The sequence below is a fragment of the Phaethon aethereus genome, assembly GCF_964289735.1.
Source record: "Phaethon aethereus genome assembly, chromosome: Z".
NCBI lineage: Eukaryota > Metazoa > Chordata > Aves > Phaethontiformes > Phaethontidae > Phaethon > Phaethon aethereus.
The window spans coordinates 14,298,163-14,319,483 of NC_138577.1; the positions used below are offsets into that span (position 1 = coordinate 14,298,163).

Consider the following 21,321-nt stretch of genomic DNA (forward strand, 5'->3'; position numbering starts at 1 on the left):
AACAGCATGTCCTTTCCCAAAACAACTTTATTCATTTGCTCTCACTCTTTCTAAAAATTACCAATTTTCTTATGATGTGCATAGATGAAAGATGAGTATATGTCTGCCCCTCCATACAGTTAATCCAATCAGGGTGTTCTGTGCTAATGCTAGAATAGATATGCAGCTGATATGCAACACCACCATAGAACAGAACTGTATGTTTACAAAACAGATTAGAACGTATTCATTATTAAACATGGGATCTGTCAGACTGCTCTTATGATACTGAACAAGTATTTCATCTTCAGACTATGATTTTCTTATGCAGTGTAGATTAGTGCCAAGTCAGGATGGCAAATATCAGGAGTTCTGTGTGAGTCCCATGAAAGGAAACAAATCCAGTCTATTTTGCAGCTGCTCTTTCCATGTGTCTCTGTAAAGCAGAATGAAATACTTCCACAGCGAAGTTGACATCCTTTCTGGTAATGCACATAGGAGGTTTAATTCTAAATGTCTGAGAAGAGCGGGGGGGGGGGAAAGAATTATAATTGTACGGAATTCATACATTTTCTAGCAGCCTAAGTCAGCCGTCATCTTCACCTTCAGAATTGTGAAAAATAGTATCATAGGAGGACAGCAGAGCAGGGACAGAGGGTTCTGAAAAATGCACTCTAAAGTGGGGCAGTTTTGGACTTGACTGCATCCAACTCCCCACTCCACTCTTGTGACAAAGCAACTGCCTCCAAAAGAGTCCTGACTAGAGCAGGCCGTGTCTGCAGCTCTGATACTGCATACTACTCTGTCTGCATACTACTCCAGATGGAGCTAGTATAAAACCTTAGATGGGTTTGTACTAAGAAAGAACAGAGGCATAGGTATATTTTCCTTTCTAGCAGCTTTGCCACAGGGAAAAGTAATAGTTACTGAGAGTGGCAGCCTCTTGCATTTTGTCAGCTAGTTTGCTGTCATAGGCTTTTTTTGAGGCTTCTAAAAAGAATGTATTATGAAAGAATCACTAAATACTAACTTGCAGTTAGCATACTGTAACTTGAATGCATGTTGATCAGGAAGGGACACATGCACAAGTTTAACTTGCCAAGAACATAGGTTCTTAAATCCAAACGTCTGATCTATATATTATAATGTTTCCAAGTGTACTTAACCTCCATCAGAATCCTAAACTTTCAGTTCAAATTTTTCTGTCATCATATCACAGGACTTATGCAGCAAGAGTGGAATAATGGTCTTTCCCACCCACATCCCAGCTGAAGCTAACACTCCCAGATAAACAACACTCTTGTGAGGCAGAATCAGATTTTACTACGCTCCGAGCTGCAGCATGTTACTTGTGTTCTGGTCTGTGACTTGTGGAAAAAACAATGAGATGACAGATGCAGCGTCCTATTTATTTTAGCCATCCTGCATCCATCCATCCATCCATCCATCCATCCCATCCATCCATCTCATACAGAAGCTGCCTCCTCTCTGTCCGAGGGCTTCACTGACCCAACCAGCCCCGAGGCAAGTCTCTGCTATTAACTCACATGCTGTAAGAAGCTGGCAACACAGTGCCCTGGGTACAGCACAGTGCAGCACTGTGCGTTGTCAGTTGGCGTGGGCTGATGCCCATTCATGTGCAATTCTCGCTTTTGTGCCGTGTTGCTGAACTTGCCATTAAGAACTCTCTGGTTTTTTTTAATTACCATACAGGTAGAATGTTACCAGCTCTCCAGACTGAAAGAACTAGCAAAACCAAACTTGTTTTGTACTGACAGATCAGGTGATAACCTGAACAGTAGCAAAGACTAAGCAGGCTGGAATATTGCTGATTTCTGCTAATTTACATAGACTATAGTACATTGCTTTTCTAGGGGAAGTTGTCCCACTAAAGGAAAATTCCAAGCTTAGCGCTAGTTCAGCATACTTGAAAAGAATCAGATAACTCCTGCATGATTTATAAAACAAGCAAAATTAAACAGAAATAGATCCTAAAAGTATACTTTTTCTAGTTCATTTACTGAAGTCAATTTAGCTTGAGGGAAATGGGATGTAGTTCACCAGGACAGAAAATAAGCACTATGTATAACCAGAGGTTCAGTACCTGACTGTAGAGTCCTCCTCTGCCAATCAGAACTCCCATGTCTTTACAGTCCTCCCAGATCTGATTGATTTCTTCAGCTGGAAGAGGGTGGCGACTGTCCTAGGGAAAGCGAATGTTACATTTCAATATTCTAAATTAGTTCAATGAAAAGGATGTATATTCCAGGCTCTCCAATACATCCCACTCCCATGGATGTATTTTCATCCCACTGGCTGAAAACATTAGCAGCATAATTTATCTGCTTTCTAAGATGACTTTATGCAATTAAAGTACACAAGTCACAGTTTACTCAAAACTTGTGAAATATTTGAAATGCTGGAACGTTCTGGCTCATTTTTTGCCAGAGCGATGTTTTCTCACTTCACAAGCTGTTTTTTAATAGAGAATCTTCCTATTATTTCAACTGAAATAAAATGTGATAAAAATTTCAATGGCACTGTAAATTAAGAGGAATAAAGTAAATTACTAACCTTATCTGTCACCATTTCTACTCCAATCATAAGTCCCTTGCCACGGACATCTCCAACAATCTCGAATTTATCCCGTAGTTTAGCCAACTCCAGTAGCATGTATGTTCCCACATCCTCACTGTTTTTTTGTAGACCATCTTCTTCAATAGCCTGGTTGAAATGATGTAATATGACAGCGTTGCAGGAAAAGCTTCCAATACAGTTGGTTAATCCCCATTTAGCTTGATGACGTTACATTTATCTCACTTCCTTGCAGACTATGTTCCTTCACTACCATGGTCCTTAACATTTTTCTTCTCTAACAATCCTCTAATGGCATCAAGAGTACAACTAAACATAGTATTTCGTTGTTGCTGTGGTGTTTTTCACATTTTACTTATTAGTCCATAAACATAATCCAGTAATTCATGCTCACATGCAGTCGTAACTGAAAAATACCTGACAAGCAGGATTATTTTCAAAAATCTTACCAGAAATATTTAAATTCTTTCTCAGTATCATGAGAAAAATATAATTTGACAAGGCATACCTATGTGTACTAGGCAGCCTTTTAGGTAACAATTTGAGTGTTTTAATTAGATTCATCAGCATCATGCTTTTTAATCACAATCTTCTTTTTGCTCCTTATTCTGTTCTCCTTCATCAAAGCTCTGACATGCAGCCAGCTACCAGAGCTTACACACACAAACCATTTTATGAACTTAGTATTTGCATTAAGAAAATTCACATTAAAAAAACAAAAAATAAACTACAGAAGTTACAATGGGTGTTTCTCTTTTTTTTTTTATTTTTGCCTTGTCTTTCAACTCCATTTTGTTCTCCCTGACTCTGACAACTTCCTTGGACTTACTTCAGATCCAGGCTCCAAGTTACTTCAGAGCCAAAAAAACCCAAAACATGCATTCAGACTTTCTTATTTGTAAACTGGTATTTCAAAACCTTTTTATTTATATAATAAATACAGATTATTACATACCATCTCATTAAATAGCTTAAAAAACACCCAAAACATTCATGAAAGTAACATGAATAGAAACGGCATTTGCTGTAATGAAGTGAGATTCAAGGACAAATGGTCTGTACATGATCAAGACAAATTAAATAGCGACCTACTGCCTGCTGACTGATTTCCTGCTGGATAGTAAGTGAAATATGCTGCAAGTTTTTTCTATTGTCTTTTTCATGTGGCTTTTTTTTTTTTTTTTAAAGGAATTCTGACCTTTCATATTTTTAACTATCTGGTCATTAAGACATTCTAGGCATAAGGTAAAAACTGTGGAGTTAAAACAATTTTGTTAAGTATGTATGACAGAGAATAAATTTGGTTTAGCTGAGGATTTGTGTAGTCCCGTGAAAGAGTGAGCTAAGCCTTTTGAGAAAGTCCTTTCCTACTTTTTTATTAACAAAGTAAAGAATATAAGGGAGATAAAAAACCCATGATTCTGAAAACATAATTAGAGGACTCCTTTCTACAGGGATGAAAATCTTGCAATGGAACTAATCAGGAATTTTTCTTACACACAGGGTACATTGGCTATGTATGCATAATACATGCATATGTTTATGTATTTTATACAGTTATTTTTAAAATTGCCCACATAAAACTTTATAGTAAGAATAAATGTAAAGAGTTTTCATCTTTTGCTACAAGAAAAAGTGTGGAATATGTAAATTCATATAACATTCTCCCTACATCAAGAACAGCAGCTCCAACTACGCAGGCCAAAGGGCTTCCCCCAAATGTATTAAAGTGAAGGTTTTGAGCCAAAGAACTTGCAATCTCTGAAAGAAAAAGAACAACATTCATTATTCTTACAGTTGCCTTATGTTTGATAACTACTTATCTGCTTTAACTTAACTGTTAAATTTGCTGTGCTTCAACCCTGATTCTACTGGAGACAATGCAATTGGAAGACTTTATTTTTTGTCCTGCAAGTAGTCTGCGCAAAATATGACTACTTCCAAAAACTATAGTGTCTATCAGATGCTAGAAACAGACTTTTTAAAAAAAAGTTGCACTTCTAACATATGCTGCCAATGTAAACTTCAGATGTAAACTGACATCTACAAATTTTATTCACTAGATTCAGCCAGTCACTTGTATGACTCAAGTAGCTGGCTAACATGCTGCCTTACATACCTGCAGCACATTGATTAGTAAAACAGTGAGTTCAGTGAGGATTTCCAGGATCTATTACCAGCTCTATCAATGACGCATGAAGTCATCCCTACTTCAGTTATACAACTAACCCCATTTAAATAAAGCTTTGGACTGGTATAGCACAGCACTTGGTAAAAGAAGTGAGTAATGAGAATCCAATTCATTTGTCAAAAGATAGATTGAGATGAAGATCATTAATAAAGCTCAGCTGTTTGAACACATATCTCCCCAGTAAATAATTATTGTATAGTATATTTTGTAATTGCTCTATTTTAAATCTTAGCAGAACAGAACACATACCTTTTGTTGTAACAACAGCTGCCATTGGAAAGCCATTACCAATTCCTTTTGCCAAAGTAACAATATCAGGGACTACATCATGTGTTTGAAATCCCCAGAAATGGCTTCCTGTCCGTCCAAATCCTGTCTGTACCTTTCAAAAGAAAAATCCAGAGAAATCCCCATCGCTCTGTCACGTTTTACAATATGGTTTCTCTTTCTTGTCTTTCTATTATTACTGATTTGCACTAAACTGCAACTACATCTGGAGTTAACTTGTATTAGGATCCTTATTCAAATGGATTTGCACAAAATACTATTTATTGTAATTGTGCTTTTCTTTCACATATGAAAGAGAGAACATGTCACCACATCTTAGACATGGTGAGATAAACAAATAAGCTGCAGCTTCCATTTCAAAATAGAGAGGAAATGCAGTTGTTTACCACATTTCAAAAGCAACCCCATGATTGCTGACTTCTGCTACTGCAATGCTTGAGGTATGTATCACTGTCACTTTGAAGTGTTTGCTACTATTAAATAGCTTTAGCTAGGCAAACTCTACTTATAAAATGTATTTGCAGAGGTACAACAATCAATTCCCTTGTAGAGTTTACGCATGCCAACCACACTCGTAAGAGGAAGTGTTAGTGTGACAAACCTCACATCACAGCTGGCATTTATTAGCTGCATATTTTTTGTAGATTTACTGCTCCCAAAAGGTAAGGACTGAAGTCTGATACTAACATTACTCGTGTCTAAAATCAGAATACCACATAGCAGAATAAAGGCAGTAAAAACTGGGAGGCTCCTATGCTTGGAAAAATGCACTGCACTGTATTAAACTTTAGCTATGAAGTATATAGCATTTAATTTAGATTATTTCCAGGCTTCCAGTTTGCCTTCACTTGGATTCTTTTAAGACAACTTTCAAAGGTACCCCAATCTCTAGAGCTCGTACATAAAAAAACCCCCACTCACTTCATCTGAAATACAAATGCCCCCTCTTTCTCGTACTAGCCGATAAGCTTCCTTTAAGAAACTTCTTGGGTACTGAACAGCTCCATTAACACCCTGCCAAGACAAAAAAGACAATGTCTTCACGAACAGACAAGGAAATGAGTTCCGCTGTGTGACTATCCTACAATATGAAAAAATAGCAGCAGCCATCAGGTAATAGCAAGACAGTTGTCTCGAGTTTCTGGCTTCAGCCAGAAAAGTTCCCGCTCAAGTCACTTGTTCCCATTCCACATGGCGGTCTGCTGTTCTGTTAGTTGTGCCGGTATAAATTCTAGCTCCATGGAAATCAGTGACAAAAGCTGAAATTTTAAGACAGTGCATCCATTCTTTCAAATACATAAGGTGTTTAAGGCACTAAAAATAATAAAAATCATCAGAAGTCTATGTTTAAGATGTAGCTAAAGAATATTAGATTTAAGTGTTTCACATTATTTGTGCTATCACAATTGCGAAATGGCGAACTACCTACTTGAATTGGTTCAGCGATAAATCCAGCTATTGTCTTTGGCACTGAGGTATTCAGAGTATCTTTGAACTGTTCAATGTACTGGTCATTTGCATGACATACACCTGTTTACAGGGGAAACAGTTTAAAGGGAATTTACTTAAAATGACACAAAACTAGCTTCAAAACATGAAATTATACATGTAATCAACAAGTATTTTCTGACTGCATGGTAAACATCACCTCTCAAATACACAATAAAAGGCTAAACATTAAAGGAGAGAGTCCCTTATTTTCTCTTAAACATTTATACTCTAAGGAATGCCAGTTGCAAAACAGCAAGGCAAAGCTGCCATATGATAAGATGTTACACATTATACAGGTCAGTAAGCTGTAGGTTAGAGAGAGTGTTTGTGAATCATCTACACCAGCAGCAGGAAGAAGCAGACACTTTCTCAGGGGTTAATAAACATCAGCATGACATAAGGAATCGTTAGGCCAGTGCAGGTACGAGGATTCTGGAGAACACAGCTGCGTATCAGTATCTACTGAAATAAAGAACTAAGCAATTAGTATAGATAATGCTCCCCTTCACTAGGGAGGGCAAAGCTAAAAAGAAAATATTGTGCTATGTATGCATGTGAATTAAAATACTAAAGAATGCCTGTTGAAACAGTGGAAAAAATTACTGTAATTGTTGTAACCAGGAGAGCAGTAGAAGAGCTTTCACATTGTGCTGCGTATGGAATGTTTTGCCTCATATAACACTTTTTGCCTATCACCAGCTTCAGGTTGTCCTTACTATTCATATTATTCCAAAACAAGCTGGAGAGTTGTCAAAACTTCAGAAACAGCAGAAAACCTAGTCAACATTTCTGTTCTTCCAGATGTGATAAACTGAGTTCCATAGCTTCCAGAGTTGATCATGACAAATGCTGGAAACAAAGGCTAGGATTCTAAGAAATCTGAAAATATGAGGTGTCACCTGCCCTAAATTCTTCTCAGTGGGAAGCAGGTCCCTGAGGTTCTCCGCAATATTGTCTTTGGTTGCTCTTGCAAATCCTAACCAGAGGTCTACCTTTCTTGAGGAGGTAAATATAACCTATTTCCACAGCTCTTTAGTATTCTCTCATCTAAAAGTCAAATACTTTTTGTCATTGACCAACCTTCAGAACAGCTGCATTTTCGAACAGTTTGCACTGGAGAATCTCTACAATGGCTGCCTCCCCAGGGACCACGAAAAACATCTGGTAACATTGTCTGCCAAGCACAAGAGAAATGGCTACAGATTTGATGACACCTTTCCAAGAGATGTTTTGATCATACTTAGGGATGACAAAAAAAAAGTCTGTTAGAGTCAAAGGGTATACCTAGTTCAAGCAACTTGTCTGAAGAACACTTGTGGAGTAACAACAAACTTCCCCCACAAGAAATGGTAGAACACAGACTGTTTTGGAACCAACAAATTCAGACTATTCCAGCAATAGTCACTCAACTGATGATTTCCTTTGTTTTGTTCTTTAAGTTAGTCAGCAGTTTTGGTTACCTAAGATTAATAGCAACATTTTTAGAGTTGCTGTTAGCACTTCAATAACCCAAAGATAAAAATCTGAAAAATACAGGGAGGCAGGCAGATCTAGTAGAGTAATTACAGGCTGGAAATGGGGAGCTCCAGCCTTCTAATCCTAACTGATGATGAAATACCACATGACTTCAGGCAACTCATTTATTGAACTAGGCTGGGAGGCTGCTATAAAGGAGCCTTCTTATAGGCAGTGCCATGGCTGAGCTATCACCAGTTCAGAGGAGAGTAGCCAATGCCAGCTTCTAGGAGGCAAAAAGTCATTCCCATTTGCTCAAGGGCAGGGAGATAACATGTTGCCATTTATCCCCAATGGATCTCATTAACCGGTATTTCCCCTCTCTCACTGAAATGAGGGACATCATACTTTTTTTTTTTTTTTATTCCAGGAGAGGATCTCCTTCAGACCAGCTGAAAGCAGCTTTGTACAGATTTGCAAAAAAAAACTTGAGAAAAAGGGTTCTGAGTATTATTTTGCACCTTATACAGACTTCCATGCAAGCACCAAGCACAACTAAAGAAGTTGACCACTTGTGTTATGGCTGTCCTGACTCCAAATCAGTGTAAATAATTATACAGAGAAGGAAAGGGGACTCTGCCTGTTCTTGTGCTTACACAGCAGGAACAGCTACACTGCTGTTTAGTTAGTGACTATAAAGCACTATGAGGATAGAAAACGTAATAATTGTTGAAATACTAAATCAAACTGTTAGTTACCCAGATTATTTAAAGAAAAATACAAAAATCTCACTGTTGAACAGCCAAAGCCATTGGCAACACCATGCTTATAAAGACCAATAGATGTCAATCCCAGTGCATAAGGGCTGCCTCCATGGTATGCTCCCCTGTGCAAACAAACAAAGCATATGAACATCACTCATTTCCAAGAAGAGACTGTAGCAACAATAGTTGTGAAAAGGCATGCTTCTGAGCTACAAATTATTGGGGAAAATGTGCACTGTTACACTCAAAACAAGAAGATTCCTACTGCCATTTTTTGCTTTGGTTTTGGAATATCTGGATTACCCATCTGCATTGTTTTCCTTAAATTTCAAATGATAAAATTGTGAGGTAATGTTTGCAGGGAGAAGAGAACAATGATTGGAACCAACAGCGATTCAGACATTGCCTCATGAAATTCTGCTCTACCACCTGAGCCCCACAGAGCAAACATCTCTGTTCTTTGAATCTTGGGAACTGCTGGTCTCTCCAACAGATGCTGCCAATCATTAAACTACCTGGTGGTTTGCTGCCAGTTTTATTAAGTTCATTAATGAGAATATACAAGCAAGGTGGGTACCAAATATTCTGCTGAACAGAATAACAGAAAAACATGGCTCTTCATAGCAAGGCCTTTTATTCTAATATTTGAGGTCACCTGGGATGCATAGTGAAAAGAACTGCTTACCCTCGTGCTTACATAGCACTCACCCCTGCACTACCTTTGTCATTAAGCCAGAAGAGCTGTTTATGCACCTAGGCAGTGAACTATGGTTCAGGGATCTGGCAGAAAAATAAGGCAGAAAAACAAACAAAACAATAAAATCCTTCTGCCAGGTTATCTTTCAGCCTGAGCAGTTCCCTGCTGTGGTTCACTGCACCGCTATTCCAGAGGTACCTTTGTACCTGCAGAAAGAGGGGCACTGCAGGGGTGGAACAAAAGAAGAAAGTAGCAGTTGCTGAAGACTGCTCTGGCCCTGACCAAAGGTCCACCGAAGCACACTCTGAACACAAAGACTATTTCTAATTAACAAAAGCAAAATTTGCAAGGTTGTGTTTTGTATGCAAACTAGTCCTAATATACTGTATCAAATCTTGAACTTGTTTTATCCCTCTTTGTCAAATAAAATTATTTCATAGCATTCTCGTCAGCAGTCCTGGGGTTAAAGAGCTCTCTATTATTTCTTGGTTTAGGCATATAGATACTTATCACATACATGAGTTTTGTAAAGATCTTCTGTCACCATTACCTGAAACAGATGATGTCGAAGTTACGAGTATACAGCCTTGCCATGAACATAGCCAAATCATTGGCTTCTGACCCGCTGTTGGTTAGATAAACCACCTACAGGAGAATGCTTAGGATCAGTACAGTGCACAACCACCACCTTTTTGTTTGGCATCAGACATGTCACTTAGTAACATTATGAGATATAACCTATCACTACCACAAGGTGACTTCACTGCAACAAACTTAGTGTTGCCCATACAGTATAGATGACAACTAAACTCAAGCTCATCTACTCAGGGCAAGTACAGAAAAATCTTTAAGAGTTGGAGTCTTCAGGTTTTCCTAAGATGGAACAGCGATTCAAAGAAAAATTAAAGTGTCTGGGTCAAACTGAGCATGACTGACTGGACAGAAATAATCTTCACGCAGGTAAAAAGGGCTGTACAGTGTCCCTGCAAGTTAGGTGTTTGGAGTGACATACACAGACACAGCTATGGAACAGAAGAGGTAAGCAGAATTTGCTTATTGGGAGCACATGAGGATTAAGGGGATATCCTGAGATTTGCAAACAGCTCAAATTCTAGTGTCACTGACTTTAAAGTTAATTTTCAGATGTGATTGAGATTCTCCACTGCTTAAACTATGAAGATGCTTTAAATTTTTTTTTTACTTTCCTTCCATTTTTGAGATTATGATAGTTTCACACTCTTCTGCTTGCCCAATTTCATTTTATCAACCGTTTATTTTATCTGAAAACAAAATCAATATTTTTCTTACTGTTTCTGGGCATATGAAACATGACATTTTATTTCAGTGTCAGTAAATCTCACTATGCAAAGCATTGTCAAATACTTTTCACTGTGAGCTTTCATGAGATCATGGCTACATATAAGAATAGCTAACATCATCTTAGTTCCTTCAGTAATTTTTAAGCTGGCAATGCTTCTTCACAGAGACAACTGGCGGAAGAGAATAGAACAGGAGCTTGGGATAGTATGCTCGTCTACATCTGGGTCTAAAGAAAAGGTCTTGAGTGTCATCATGCTCTCTTTATCTGACAGTCTGTAGTGCCCATACAGATTTTCCCTCCACAGATAACACTACTCTCATTTATTTAATAAATATTTTTATATTAAGTGTTTCTTTTAAACAGATAACAGCTTCAGCAACCCCTGCTCCTGTCGGAAGCAAAGTACCTTAAGTGGATCTGGAAGAAGAGAAGTTAGCTTTTCAGCATACTCCTGGATTGATGGGTGCATGTAGATATTAGTGGTATGCCACAAGCGAGCAAGCTGTTTCTGGGTAGCCGTAGTTACCTTCCTGCATATAGCACAAGAAGAGACAACAGGATTCAATTCTATACACAGATGCACTCATACATGCACACACCTACCCGTTGTTAATTTTGAAAACGTGGACACTGCGCCATTTGCCAGATGGATAAACAAGTAGAAAAATGAATGAATTCTTTAAAATGTAGTGGAAATTTACCTTAATGTAAGTGATACATGACAATTCAGTGAATTACATTCTGATTTTAGGGACAGTGCCACAGATTAACAAAGAACAAAACCAACATCGGTATCTTTTCCTGTATTTTAGAGCATAAATCAAATAGTAACATACTTACGGGTGGCAGTGACCAACACTAACAGTGACAATTCCAGCAAAGAGATCAAGGTATCGTCGTCCTTCATAATCAAACAGCCACTGCATATGTCCTTGATGCAGCAACAATGGCTTCTTGTAATACATCCGCAGTGAAGGAGAAATATTTTGTTCACGAATCTTCTGCATATGTTCATATGGATAAGACTGAGTAGAATAAAAAAGTCAGTATCTGTTTATGCTTTCTAACGATCCAGACTAATGGAACTGTAGTGGATCATATAGATTACACAGCTGTCTACAAGGGTTGTTCACAAAACTAAGATTTTAATAAATTCTGGCACACAGGGGGTACTACAAACCTCTGAAACTCAGCTTTTGAAATAAGACTGCTGTTCTGCACTTCTGGCTAAATTGTTGATTTAAAAAGCTTTAAGGAAGACATAATTTATAGAATTGTCACACAGGTACATCTATAGGTTATATCCTATCTGTAAGAGAATTGTTTTTTTTCCCAAACAAGCAAATTTTATAATCATATTTAATGCACTGACTATTTACAGCAGTAGAGCCTATCACTCAAATCTAGTCTAACTTAAATTCATTGTAGTATGTATGACTTACTTTGTATTTTTCAGGTACAAAATCACAAGGAGGCATTTTTGCTTGCGTGGAGACAGAACTTTTCCATTTCTGCTGCCTACAGGCAACTACAAAATAGTAAGAGAATTATCATACACTTATCAAAGTGCACATCTGAACGAGTTTCTCAGTAAGCTTGTTCAGAGAGCACACACGCTGCAGTCAAAGCAAGTTTTGTTTGGGGGTTTTTTTTGTGTCAGAGATCTTCTTGGGGGAAAAAAAATATATGTAATATCTTTGCAAAGGCAAAATAGATGTAGATTAACCCAAAAAAGCACCTCTCATCCACTAAAACTCAGTTTTCAGTTTTACATGGACTTTTATTTTGCCAGAAAAAGAATTAAAAAAAACCCCCAACAATCAGCTTCTAATACAAATTTTTATGTGGGAGCAGCAAGAGTAGGAATCCTCTACAGGGGTGACTGCAGCACTGGCAGTGCTCTCAGGGACCGGGGCATAGTCCCAACAGACCTAAACAAGGTGGGCAAAGCAGGGTCCACTGAGAGTGCCCCACATAAATGGAGGAGATGAATCAGGTCCAGGGTCCATCCAGGAAGTCCAGTCAGGAGCAGCAGCAGATGAGGCCAGAGACAGGGCTAGAGACAAGGCTACAACACAGGTCCAAGGTCCATCAAGAAGACAGGGCCAGAGGCTGGACTGGTGGCAAGGCTGAGGCAGGACTTATAGAGCAGGGCTGAGCTGAATCAGGGCTCCTGGGACATGGGCATGGGCAGAGACCCCAGGTGAGGCTGCTCAGGGCAGACAAGGTGTGCTCAGGATCCCAACAAAGTCTCACTGCCATCTTCCGTCCTCCTTCCAAAATCCTAAAAATATCACGCTGTCCTACCTTTCCTTTAACTTGAAGTGTAATTCAGCAGGTATCAGAAAAAGTCATTACTGAAATACATTCTCTTTTCTGCATCTGTAACATCTGCTGAGAACTACATATTTATTTTTAAACATCTAAGGTTTTAAACATTTTCTAAAACACTTTAAAATGTAATTGAATGAAGATTAAACTTCCCTGAAGTAAATGACATGCACTGTTACTCCCCTTACATCCACCGACAGCGCTAATGAATTAATCAAGAGCCCAGTCTCAAAAACATTAATTAAAAACCGTAAGTTAGAGAGGTTCTGCCTTTGGACCTCTTTCAAAGGGATCTACAGCTACACCGAAAGCGCTTCTTTCCCCGCTAGGCACAAACATGGTGCTGCAACCAAAACTCGCCACTTCCAGGGAGACACGCTGATCCCCGGCAAGGCCTCCCCCGTCCCCGTCCCAGCCGCCATCCCAGGCCTGCGGGGCCTCTGGGCTCCGCGCACAGCAGCTGTCCCAGGAGACCCCGGCGGATGCGAGTTCCCACGGCGCGAAGGGCCGCCTCGGCCCCTCACCGCCCCGCCGAGCGCCCGCCCGGGCAACCGCGGCTGAGCCGGTCCCCGCCGGGACTCGGACGGCCGCTCCACCCGGCTCCGTCAGAGCCCAGCCGCCTCCCTGGACTGCGCCCGATCCCTTACCGCTGCCGAGCCGGCGGCTGCAGCCCCACAGCAGCGGCCCAAGCCCGCCCGCCATGGCAGCCGCTACCGGGACAGTGCCAGGTGCAAGAGGCGCGGCCCCGCCCCTCGCCCCGCCCCCGCAAGACCCGCCCGCACGTGCCGGCGGGAGCGGCCGTCGCCGCGGCCTCGCGAGCAGCGGCCGTTGGCGGCAACGGCGCCGAGTGGCGTGTGCCGTTATCCTCCGGCTGGCAGCTTAACTGTGGTGTAACTCCTATTCTACTCCGTTTTCCGGCAAAATTTGAATGTGCGTTGATTAAAAAAGCGTTTGTGAGGGAACGTGTGTTATCCTTACGGACCGGCGCCGACCGGCCACCCGCGCGCCGTAACGCACCGCTGTCCTCCCGGGCGGGGCACGGCGAGCTCTGCTTGGCCTCACGGGTGTGAGGCAGACCGGCAGCACCAAGTCACGTCAGGAAAATACCAGAAGGACGTGTCAGCTTTAAATACCGCCCGGTGGATAAGGAGAAACTGCAAGATGTTGCGAGAGAGATAACTGATGACGCATTCCCCCCCCCCCCCTTTTTTTTTTTGCTTCCTCGGCGGAGACTACTATAGCACAACCTCCAGCAAGGACGGGAAAAGCGCTCTGATGCCTTCCTCTGTTAACTTCCAGCTCCTCGTAACACTAAAAGAAGTAAGATTTGTGATGGCATTGCCTGGAATGGTAATTGCATAGACTGTAACTAGACGCAATTGCCACTGAAAGGTATTTCACAATGATTTTGGTGACCCTAGCTGTTCCTCAGGCAGAAGGCTGACTACATCACCTACCCTGAGGGGCAGCCCCAGTTTTGCAGGAGAACTTCCTGATCTTGCTGCAATGCGTCAGAGATTTGTACGTTCTACTAACCAGGGCAGTGCTCACATACCTTAGGACTCTCAAATGCTCAACCTTTCTCAATCAAACCTTTCTTTTGCTAACTTGAAATCCCTGAATTTCAGTGATAATTTTCATCAACACAAAGAGCCATAAATAAGGATGAGTATAAAAGTTGTGACCTGGTGCAAGAGCCATCTGTGTTAACCGGTTCAATTGCTCAGTGCATGCAAAGTGGGTTAAACACGTCTATCATGGGGCCTTCCACATGCAGAACAGTGGGAACCCATCCTACAGACTGTGTTGGATATCTGGCTTTTCCTTTTTCTCTATTGTCTACTGGAATTGTTATATTTCATGACGAAAGCTAGAATTTGTGAATTTTACTCAGTAACTTTTATTAAATTGAAATGTGAACACCCTTGCAAAGAGATTTTACAATGACAGAAGATTGAAAAGTCCATCAGAAAGCTACAGACTTCAGAACAATGTTGATCTTACGAGTGGAATCACTAACAGATCTTATTAAAGCCAGCATTTTCAATATTAAGAACTTAAAAAATACATTTTAAAGCATTTTCCTTCAGCTACACTTAGAAACAACGAAGAATACCTGAGCAACTATTTTATACCAGTATTCTCTAACCAATGTACATACTGCATATGAAATCTACTTTATATACTTTCTTAAATTTTAGAAATTTAAAAAACATTTGGATCTGGTTCATAGAATATATTGTGCTTCAAGTCATTCTGTTGCTACAGTAATGACACTATGGTAATTTTGATGTTCAACATTGGATACAAATTATGAAATTTTAATGGAAAAAATGCCTAGCTTATATTCCAAAGCTAGCAATGAAATGGTTTATGCAAATGGAAAGAAGTTTGCTTTAAATATTGGATCATCTCTTTCTCTGCTGGAGAGTATGCTGTTTATTCTGCATATTGTTCAGAACATGCCATTTAATTTATAAATACGTTTCTTTGAGAGACCTGCTGGCACAATTAAAGGCAAGGAAGTTCCATTGACTTTTACCTGCACTTAACAGCATGGCAGAAATTTGAACAAATACAATCAGTTCATGCTGCTGACATGTGCTTTTCTGGGCAGTAGCTTTTCAGACCAGCACCCTCAGTATTGCTGTATTTTACACAATGAATAAGAAAATTATATGAAGCACAATATGAAGATTTCAGAAGCCCAGATAGAGCTGAGTGTCTCTGAGCAACATAATGTATATATGGAACTGATGGTTGTGTTATTCCAGATGATGAATGGTATTTGTAGTCAGAATTAAAAAATTACTTTCCAAAATGAAAAATAAACAACACTAAAGCAGCCCAAGAGCTCTTTCTGAGTACAGCTGAACAGTAGTTTTCTCCTCCTTTTGGAATTAAGGACACAGGGATGAGAATTAAGACTAGTCTACAGCATTATGAATATTAAAAAAATATGATTTGACATCATTATATTTCTGCATCTATTGTGCATGTAGAAAAATCTGCCTCTTTCTAGACATGTATCATTTTCTGTCCTACTGAAGGGATATTTTCTACAAGTGACTTCTACAAAGATTACCAACATACTGTAAAAATTCTGCTCAGTGCTACATGAAGTGAAATTCATGAAATATATTGAAGTGAAATTCTTTCATTTTTACTGATGTCAAAATGAGGTGAAGGTAGTCAGCAGCTCACAAAAACAGACCCAAAAGCAGCATTATAAAAAAAAAAAAGTTCAATAAAGACAAGGTCCAAGACAAGCAGCATCACGAAGTAGAACAGGACATTAAACCTTCCAAAAATAAAAGAGGAAGATGTAAAAAAATAATTCCTTATATTTAACTGCTCTACACACCAACGTTTTGAGTATAAGCCCAGCTTCTAGCATGTCAGCACTGCAAAAGGACACACAAGCAATTCAGGTATTTTTCTTAACTTTTTTTTTTTTTTTTTTTTTTTTTTTTGACATATAATAGTTTCTCTTAAAACCTTAGCTTAAACGGGAGAAATATGTTTTAACCTGACTTGGTAATTTTCCAAATTTATCACCAAGACAGGGATTTTCTGATTAAAGAATATAATAACACATACATTATCACAGGTACAAACAAAACAATGCCCAGAAATGCCAAGAGACAATTTAGTAGCATCTACAAAGTCCTTTTTCTCTTGGACTTTCTAGGTCATTGGTATCATAGAATAGTTTGGGTTGGAAGGGACCGTTAAAGGTCATCTAGTCCAACCCCCCTGCAATAAGCAGGGACATCCCCAAGTAGATCAGGTTGCTCGGAGCCCCATCCAACCTGACCCGGAATGTTTCCAGGGATGGGGCATCTCCCATCTCGCTGGGCAACCTGGGCCAGTGTTTCACCACCCTCATTGTGAAAGGTTTCTTCCCTATATCCAGTCTAAATCTGCATCCAAAACTAAAACTCTTTTAGTTTAAAACTATTACCCCTTGTCCTATGGCAACAAGCCCTGCTAAGAAGTCTGTCCCCATCTTTCTTCTAAGACCCCTTCAAGTACTGGCAGGCTGCAATAAGGTCTCCCCAGAGCCTTCTCTTCTCCAGGCTGAACAATCCCAACTCTCTCAGCCTGTCCTCACAGCAGAGCTGTTCCATCCCTCTGACCATTGTTGTGGCCTCCTCTGGACCTGCTTCAACAGGTCCATGTCTTTCATGTGCTTTACATTATCTTTAATAAATAAAAAATAGGAGAATGCTTAAGAATGGTAAGCATACATGTGAGACAATGTAAATGGATAAATACACCTCATCTTTAGATCTGGCTGAAAAACTGAAGCTTGCTTTTAAAAACAGTGTGGTACACTTTATTTCTCTTGATTTTTTCCTTATGAATGTAGGAAATGCAACAGCAGATCAGACGAGGGGACTAGCTTGTCAAGTATGCTGTTCTTCTGGGACCAATGTCAGATACATGGAAGAAAATCCTGTAACTGACAGAAAGTGAATGACCACTTGTCACATATAGGACTTTTTCTGCTTGTATATAACAGCTGATCCATAGTAGCTGACTTTAGCATTTTGCCAACTCTTTAGCATTTAATAAGGCTTTACTACGTTTGTGGACTCTCTCAGGTAGCTGTGCATATTCCCACTTTTGATATAAAAGTATTTTCCCTTTTTTCTCACAAAATCATTTATGACTCCTCTCTGTTCTACTAGTTCTCATTTTTTCCTATCTACTTTTACACTTGATTCTTTTGCTTCCATTTTCTGTCCTCCCTCCCTCTTTTCTCAGCTGTAGTCAAATGGATGTTTACCCTCTCTGATTTCTCTGATTATCTACCTATGTACTGTGCTATAGTGACTGTACACCTGTTCTGCCACATGCAGCAACTGTGTCCCTTTTCCCATCATTAAGCTCTCTTTCTATCCCCATGTATTATGTATTTCTGTATTCCCGTTACCTTTAAACTCCTTCTTGACGTACACAGGGAAGATGGAGAAATTCCCTTATTGGTTACAAAATGGTTTTCAAAGCAGGGCCACAAGATTGTTCCAATTAATGTAATTCAGTCCATCTTTCCACATCTACAGGAACTGGAGTCTGAATTTAGTATGAGGGTTTGAGATAGTTGAGGGCAGGGCTAGTCTCCATTTTCACTCATTTAGGGACAGAGTTTGAAGATTTACTTCTCAGGAACTTAGCTGAAAACACATCTTTCTAGATAGCAAGTATTGATAAATGCTTAGTTCTATTGCTGAGATCCAGAATCAGAGCATCTCTGACAATTCAGCTGATTCAATCCTAGCAAGCTGGGCACACAGGCAGTGGCAAAAACTTTTCAGCCCAGGAAAGGGACTGATGCTTGACTGCCAAGCTGGTCTGTATGGCCTTCCCTACAGGATGGCAATGTCTCTGTCATTTTTTTTGTATTAAAAACATTTCATTTTGCCACACATGTCAAATATCTCATCCTAGTACTACCAGTGCAAGTGATGATTCCATGACAAGCTGTTAGTTAACAAAAATAATTTGAACATTACAAACAAGAGTTTTAAAATCTTGATAGAATCATTCACAGTTTGACACACAAAGTAAAATGCTTTTGCCTGCCATTTTAAAGGGAGAAAAAAAAATCTGAGGTAGCAATTCTGTGAGAATATGATGCCTGATCTCGTATCACTTTTTCATTTCATTTGTCTTTATGGCTTTATAGAAGATGTCTAATATCCATCAGCTGGCTGAGATGACTTTGGTTTCCTTGCACACCACTTCAAATTGTTTACAGTTAATGAAAAATTATGAAAAACATTTACAGGCTTCATAATGTGAACCCCACATATACAATGCTTCAGAGATCACCAAAAAAATCTGCTTATTCATTTTGAACACCTGCTGTTACTACATTTTAAATACTTAAATGATGTTTAAAGCAACTGCGTATTTTCCAGCCATTTAAAACATAGACACATAAACAGATATACCACAGAATTCACTGCTTTTAACATGTATCAACTATCATTACATACTTGCTTTACAGTTTGTTCCATAAACACATATATCCTCTTACTAGTATTATATAAGGTCAGTTTACTGCATTTTTATTAAATAATCTTTGTAGTTACATAGTATCATCAGGACCATTCTTCAAGCCTGCATTTTATGTGACAGTGAATTTTGGGAGCACTGGTCCCACTTCAATAAATCGTATTTCTTTAAAAGTCAGAAATATTACACTGAAGTATTAGAAGTGTACATCAAATATGTCTTTGCTAAATAAAAAAACCTCTAATTAGAAAATTTAAGATAATTAGTATTACTTGTCAATACTGAAGAAAAACTGTTGATAAGATTAGTCTGAGTCCAAAGGAAAAGTAAATAATTAAAAAAATATGTATCTGATTTTATAAATTTTATAAAATTAATTACTTCTGAAGAGCCTTTATGCTTCCTTTTAGGGCTTTTATGCTACTAAAAAGTAATTCACACTTCAAGTGGCACATGCATAAATTTGATATTGAAAACATTGTTTAAACTTTTCAAATAAATATTCCAAGTAAGAAATTTGACTAATGATGTAAGAGCTAGAGGGCTAAACCCTTTCTTGGGGTAAATTCTGTTACATATTTCATCCCTCTGTGTATCAAAGGAGGTGTCAAGAGCCTGTTATTCCCCACTGATGTGTCATAATTTTACAACAATCGACTGTGTAGAACTGCTGCAAAATTTCATCTATTTCCTAATAAAAAGCAATTCCTTAAAAAGCTGCAAGCAAAAATATTGTTGCAAATGGAAAGAATGAAGTATTTGAACATCCAAAGGCCCACACACTTAGGTGAAGGTTATTCTGATTTTACAGAATAGTAGTTTATTCTCATCTTAAAGTACTTTCAGATGTTAAAGGCCACTTTCAGAAGGTGTTCCCACCTTGGGAGTAACAAGGTGTTTTGGAAAATAAAAGCAAATCCAAAGGAAAAATAATAATCCTGCACATTTGTTCAGCTTAAAGAATGAAATATATTTACGAAAATTGTCTTCAAATTGGTTTTAGCTAGCAAATCCCTCAAAAAGCTTAGCTACCTCAGAGCAATGAGCAAACGCACCTTTTGCACTCTGGATGAATTTCCCTTTCCATGGAAAGCCATGATGATTTGGCATATTGAGACATTCATCAACACAGGTGGGAGCAAATCTACACTTCACAATGTAATTTAGGCTACAGCGATTTTGCAGCTTCAGTACCAATTTATGGCAAAGCATATAAACTCTTCCACTCAGTTCTCTTTCTGTATGGATTACTGGAGGTACATATATAGATACCTATAGTTAGGCAGGATGAATCATATACTTAAAATCTGCTAAAAGGTATGTATTTGTTTGCTTCAGGTGCAAAGTAACTGATAGGACAGCAACTGCCCACTGCTGACACCTTATCCCATGCTTTCTTTGGTGTACAACATCTATGTAGTCACCTGTGTTTTATCCTAAGAAATCCACTACATAGGGAAAATCTTTAGGTTGTGGCTTGATAAGATTCTATAACCTCTATGCATCCCCAGATGCATCACAGAAGGCCTGTAGCAGCATGTCTTTATGCAATGGCTTGGCTCAGAAATGGCTATCTGTGTAAAGAAAGAGAATGTGTCTGATCTGGATCAGGTCTGTCAGATTTAGTCAGAAAACAAGTGTAAATGAAGCACCGTCAGAAGGAATATATTATAAGTCTACACAGATGCACACACAAGTTGCTGCTCTGCAAAACATTCCAGTTTGGACTGGTAAATTTATCAACTTATCAAACTCTCGTTTCTTTGCAGTACTTTGAGCATCTCTAGAAAATTTGTAAGATGCACTACAAATACTAAAGTAAAGTTGTCCTGTTAACTACAACTAAACAAAATTTTATGTTTGGCTGCTCTCTGGAGTAGCCACTTCATGTCTTCAAGTGTTAAATAAGTGGCTGAATTAAGAATCTAAGATACCTCCCTACATATTCAGAAGAGCATCCAGACTGCTCTGATCAACCTCTGGAAATGGGCAGTATGTTGCCTGTATAGAGGACACAGGCTCTAAATTTGATGCCTGAAGTAAATGTTACAGTATACACTAACACATATATTTACAGACACACAGATCATTAGTAAAATTCTAAAGTCCTGCCAACAGAAGGGCTAGACAGCTCTACTGATCCGTACTTGAGCAGTTCCATGGCACGAAGGTAAAAGGTGAGAAT

General features: G+C 39.0%; 1 protein-coding gene across 1 annotated transcript; it reads right to left on the reverse strand.

Moving 5' to 3' along the window:
• Positions 1-385: 385 nt before the first annotated feature.
• AGXT2 (alanine--glyoxylate aminotransferase 2) lies at positions 386-13,814 on the reverse strand (the record flags this gene model as incomplete). The annotated part of the gene is made up of 14 exons (XM_082013201.1): positions 386-496; positions 2,084-2,182; positions 2,554-2,703; positions 4,247-4,335; positions 5,015-5,147; positions 5,975-6,067; positions 6,483-6,583; positions 7,625-7,718; positions 8,792-8,885; positions 10,011-10,105; positions 11,188-11,311; positions 11,622-11,806; positions 12,224-12,309; positions 13,760-13,814. 14 exons carry the CDS (start codon positions 13,812-13,814, stop codon positions 386-388), a joined length of 1,509 nt encoding a protein of 502 aa, XP_081869327.1.
• Between the last annotated feature and the right edge of the window lie 7,507 nt (positions 13,815-21,321).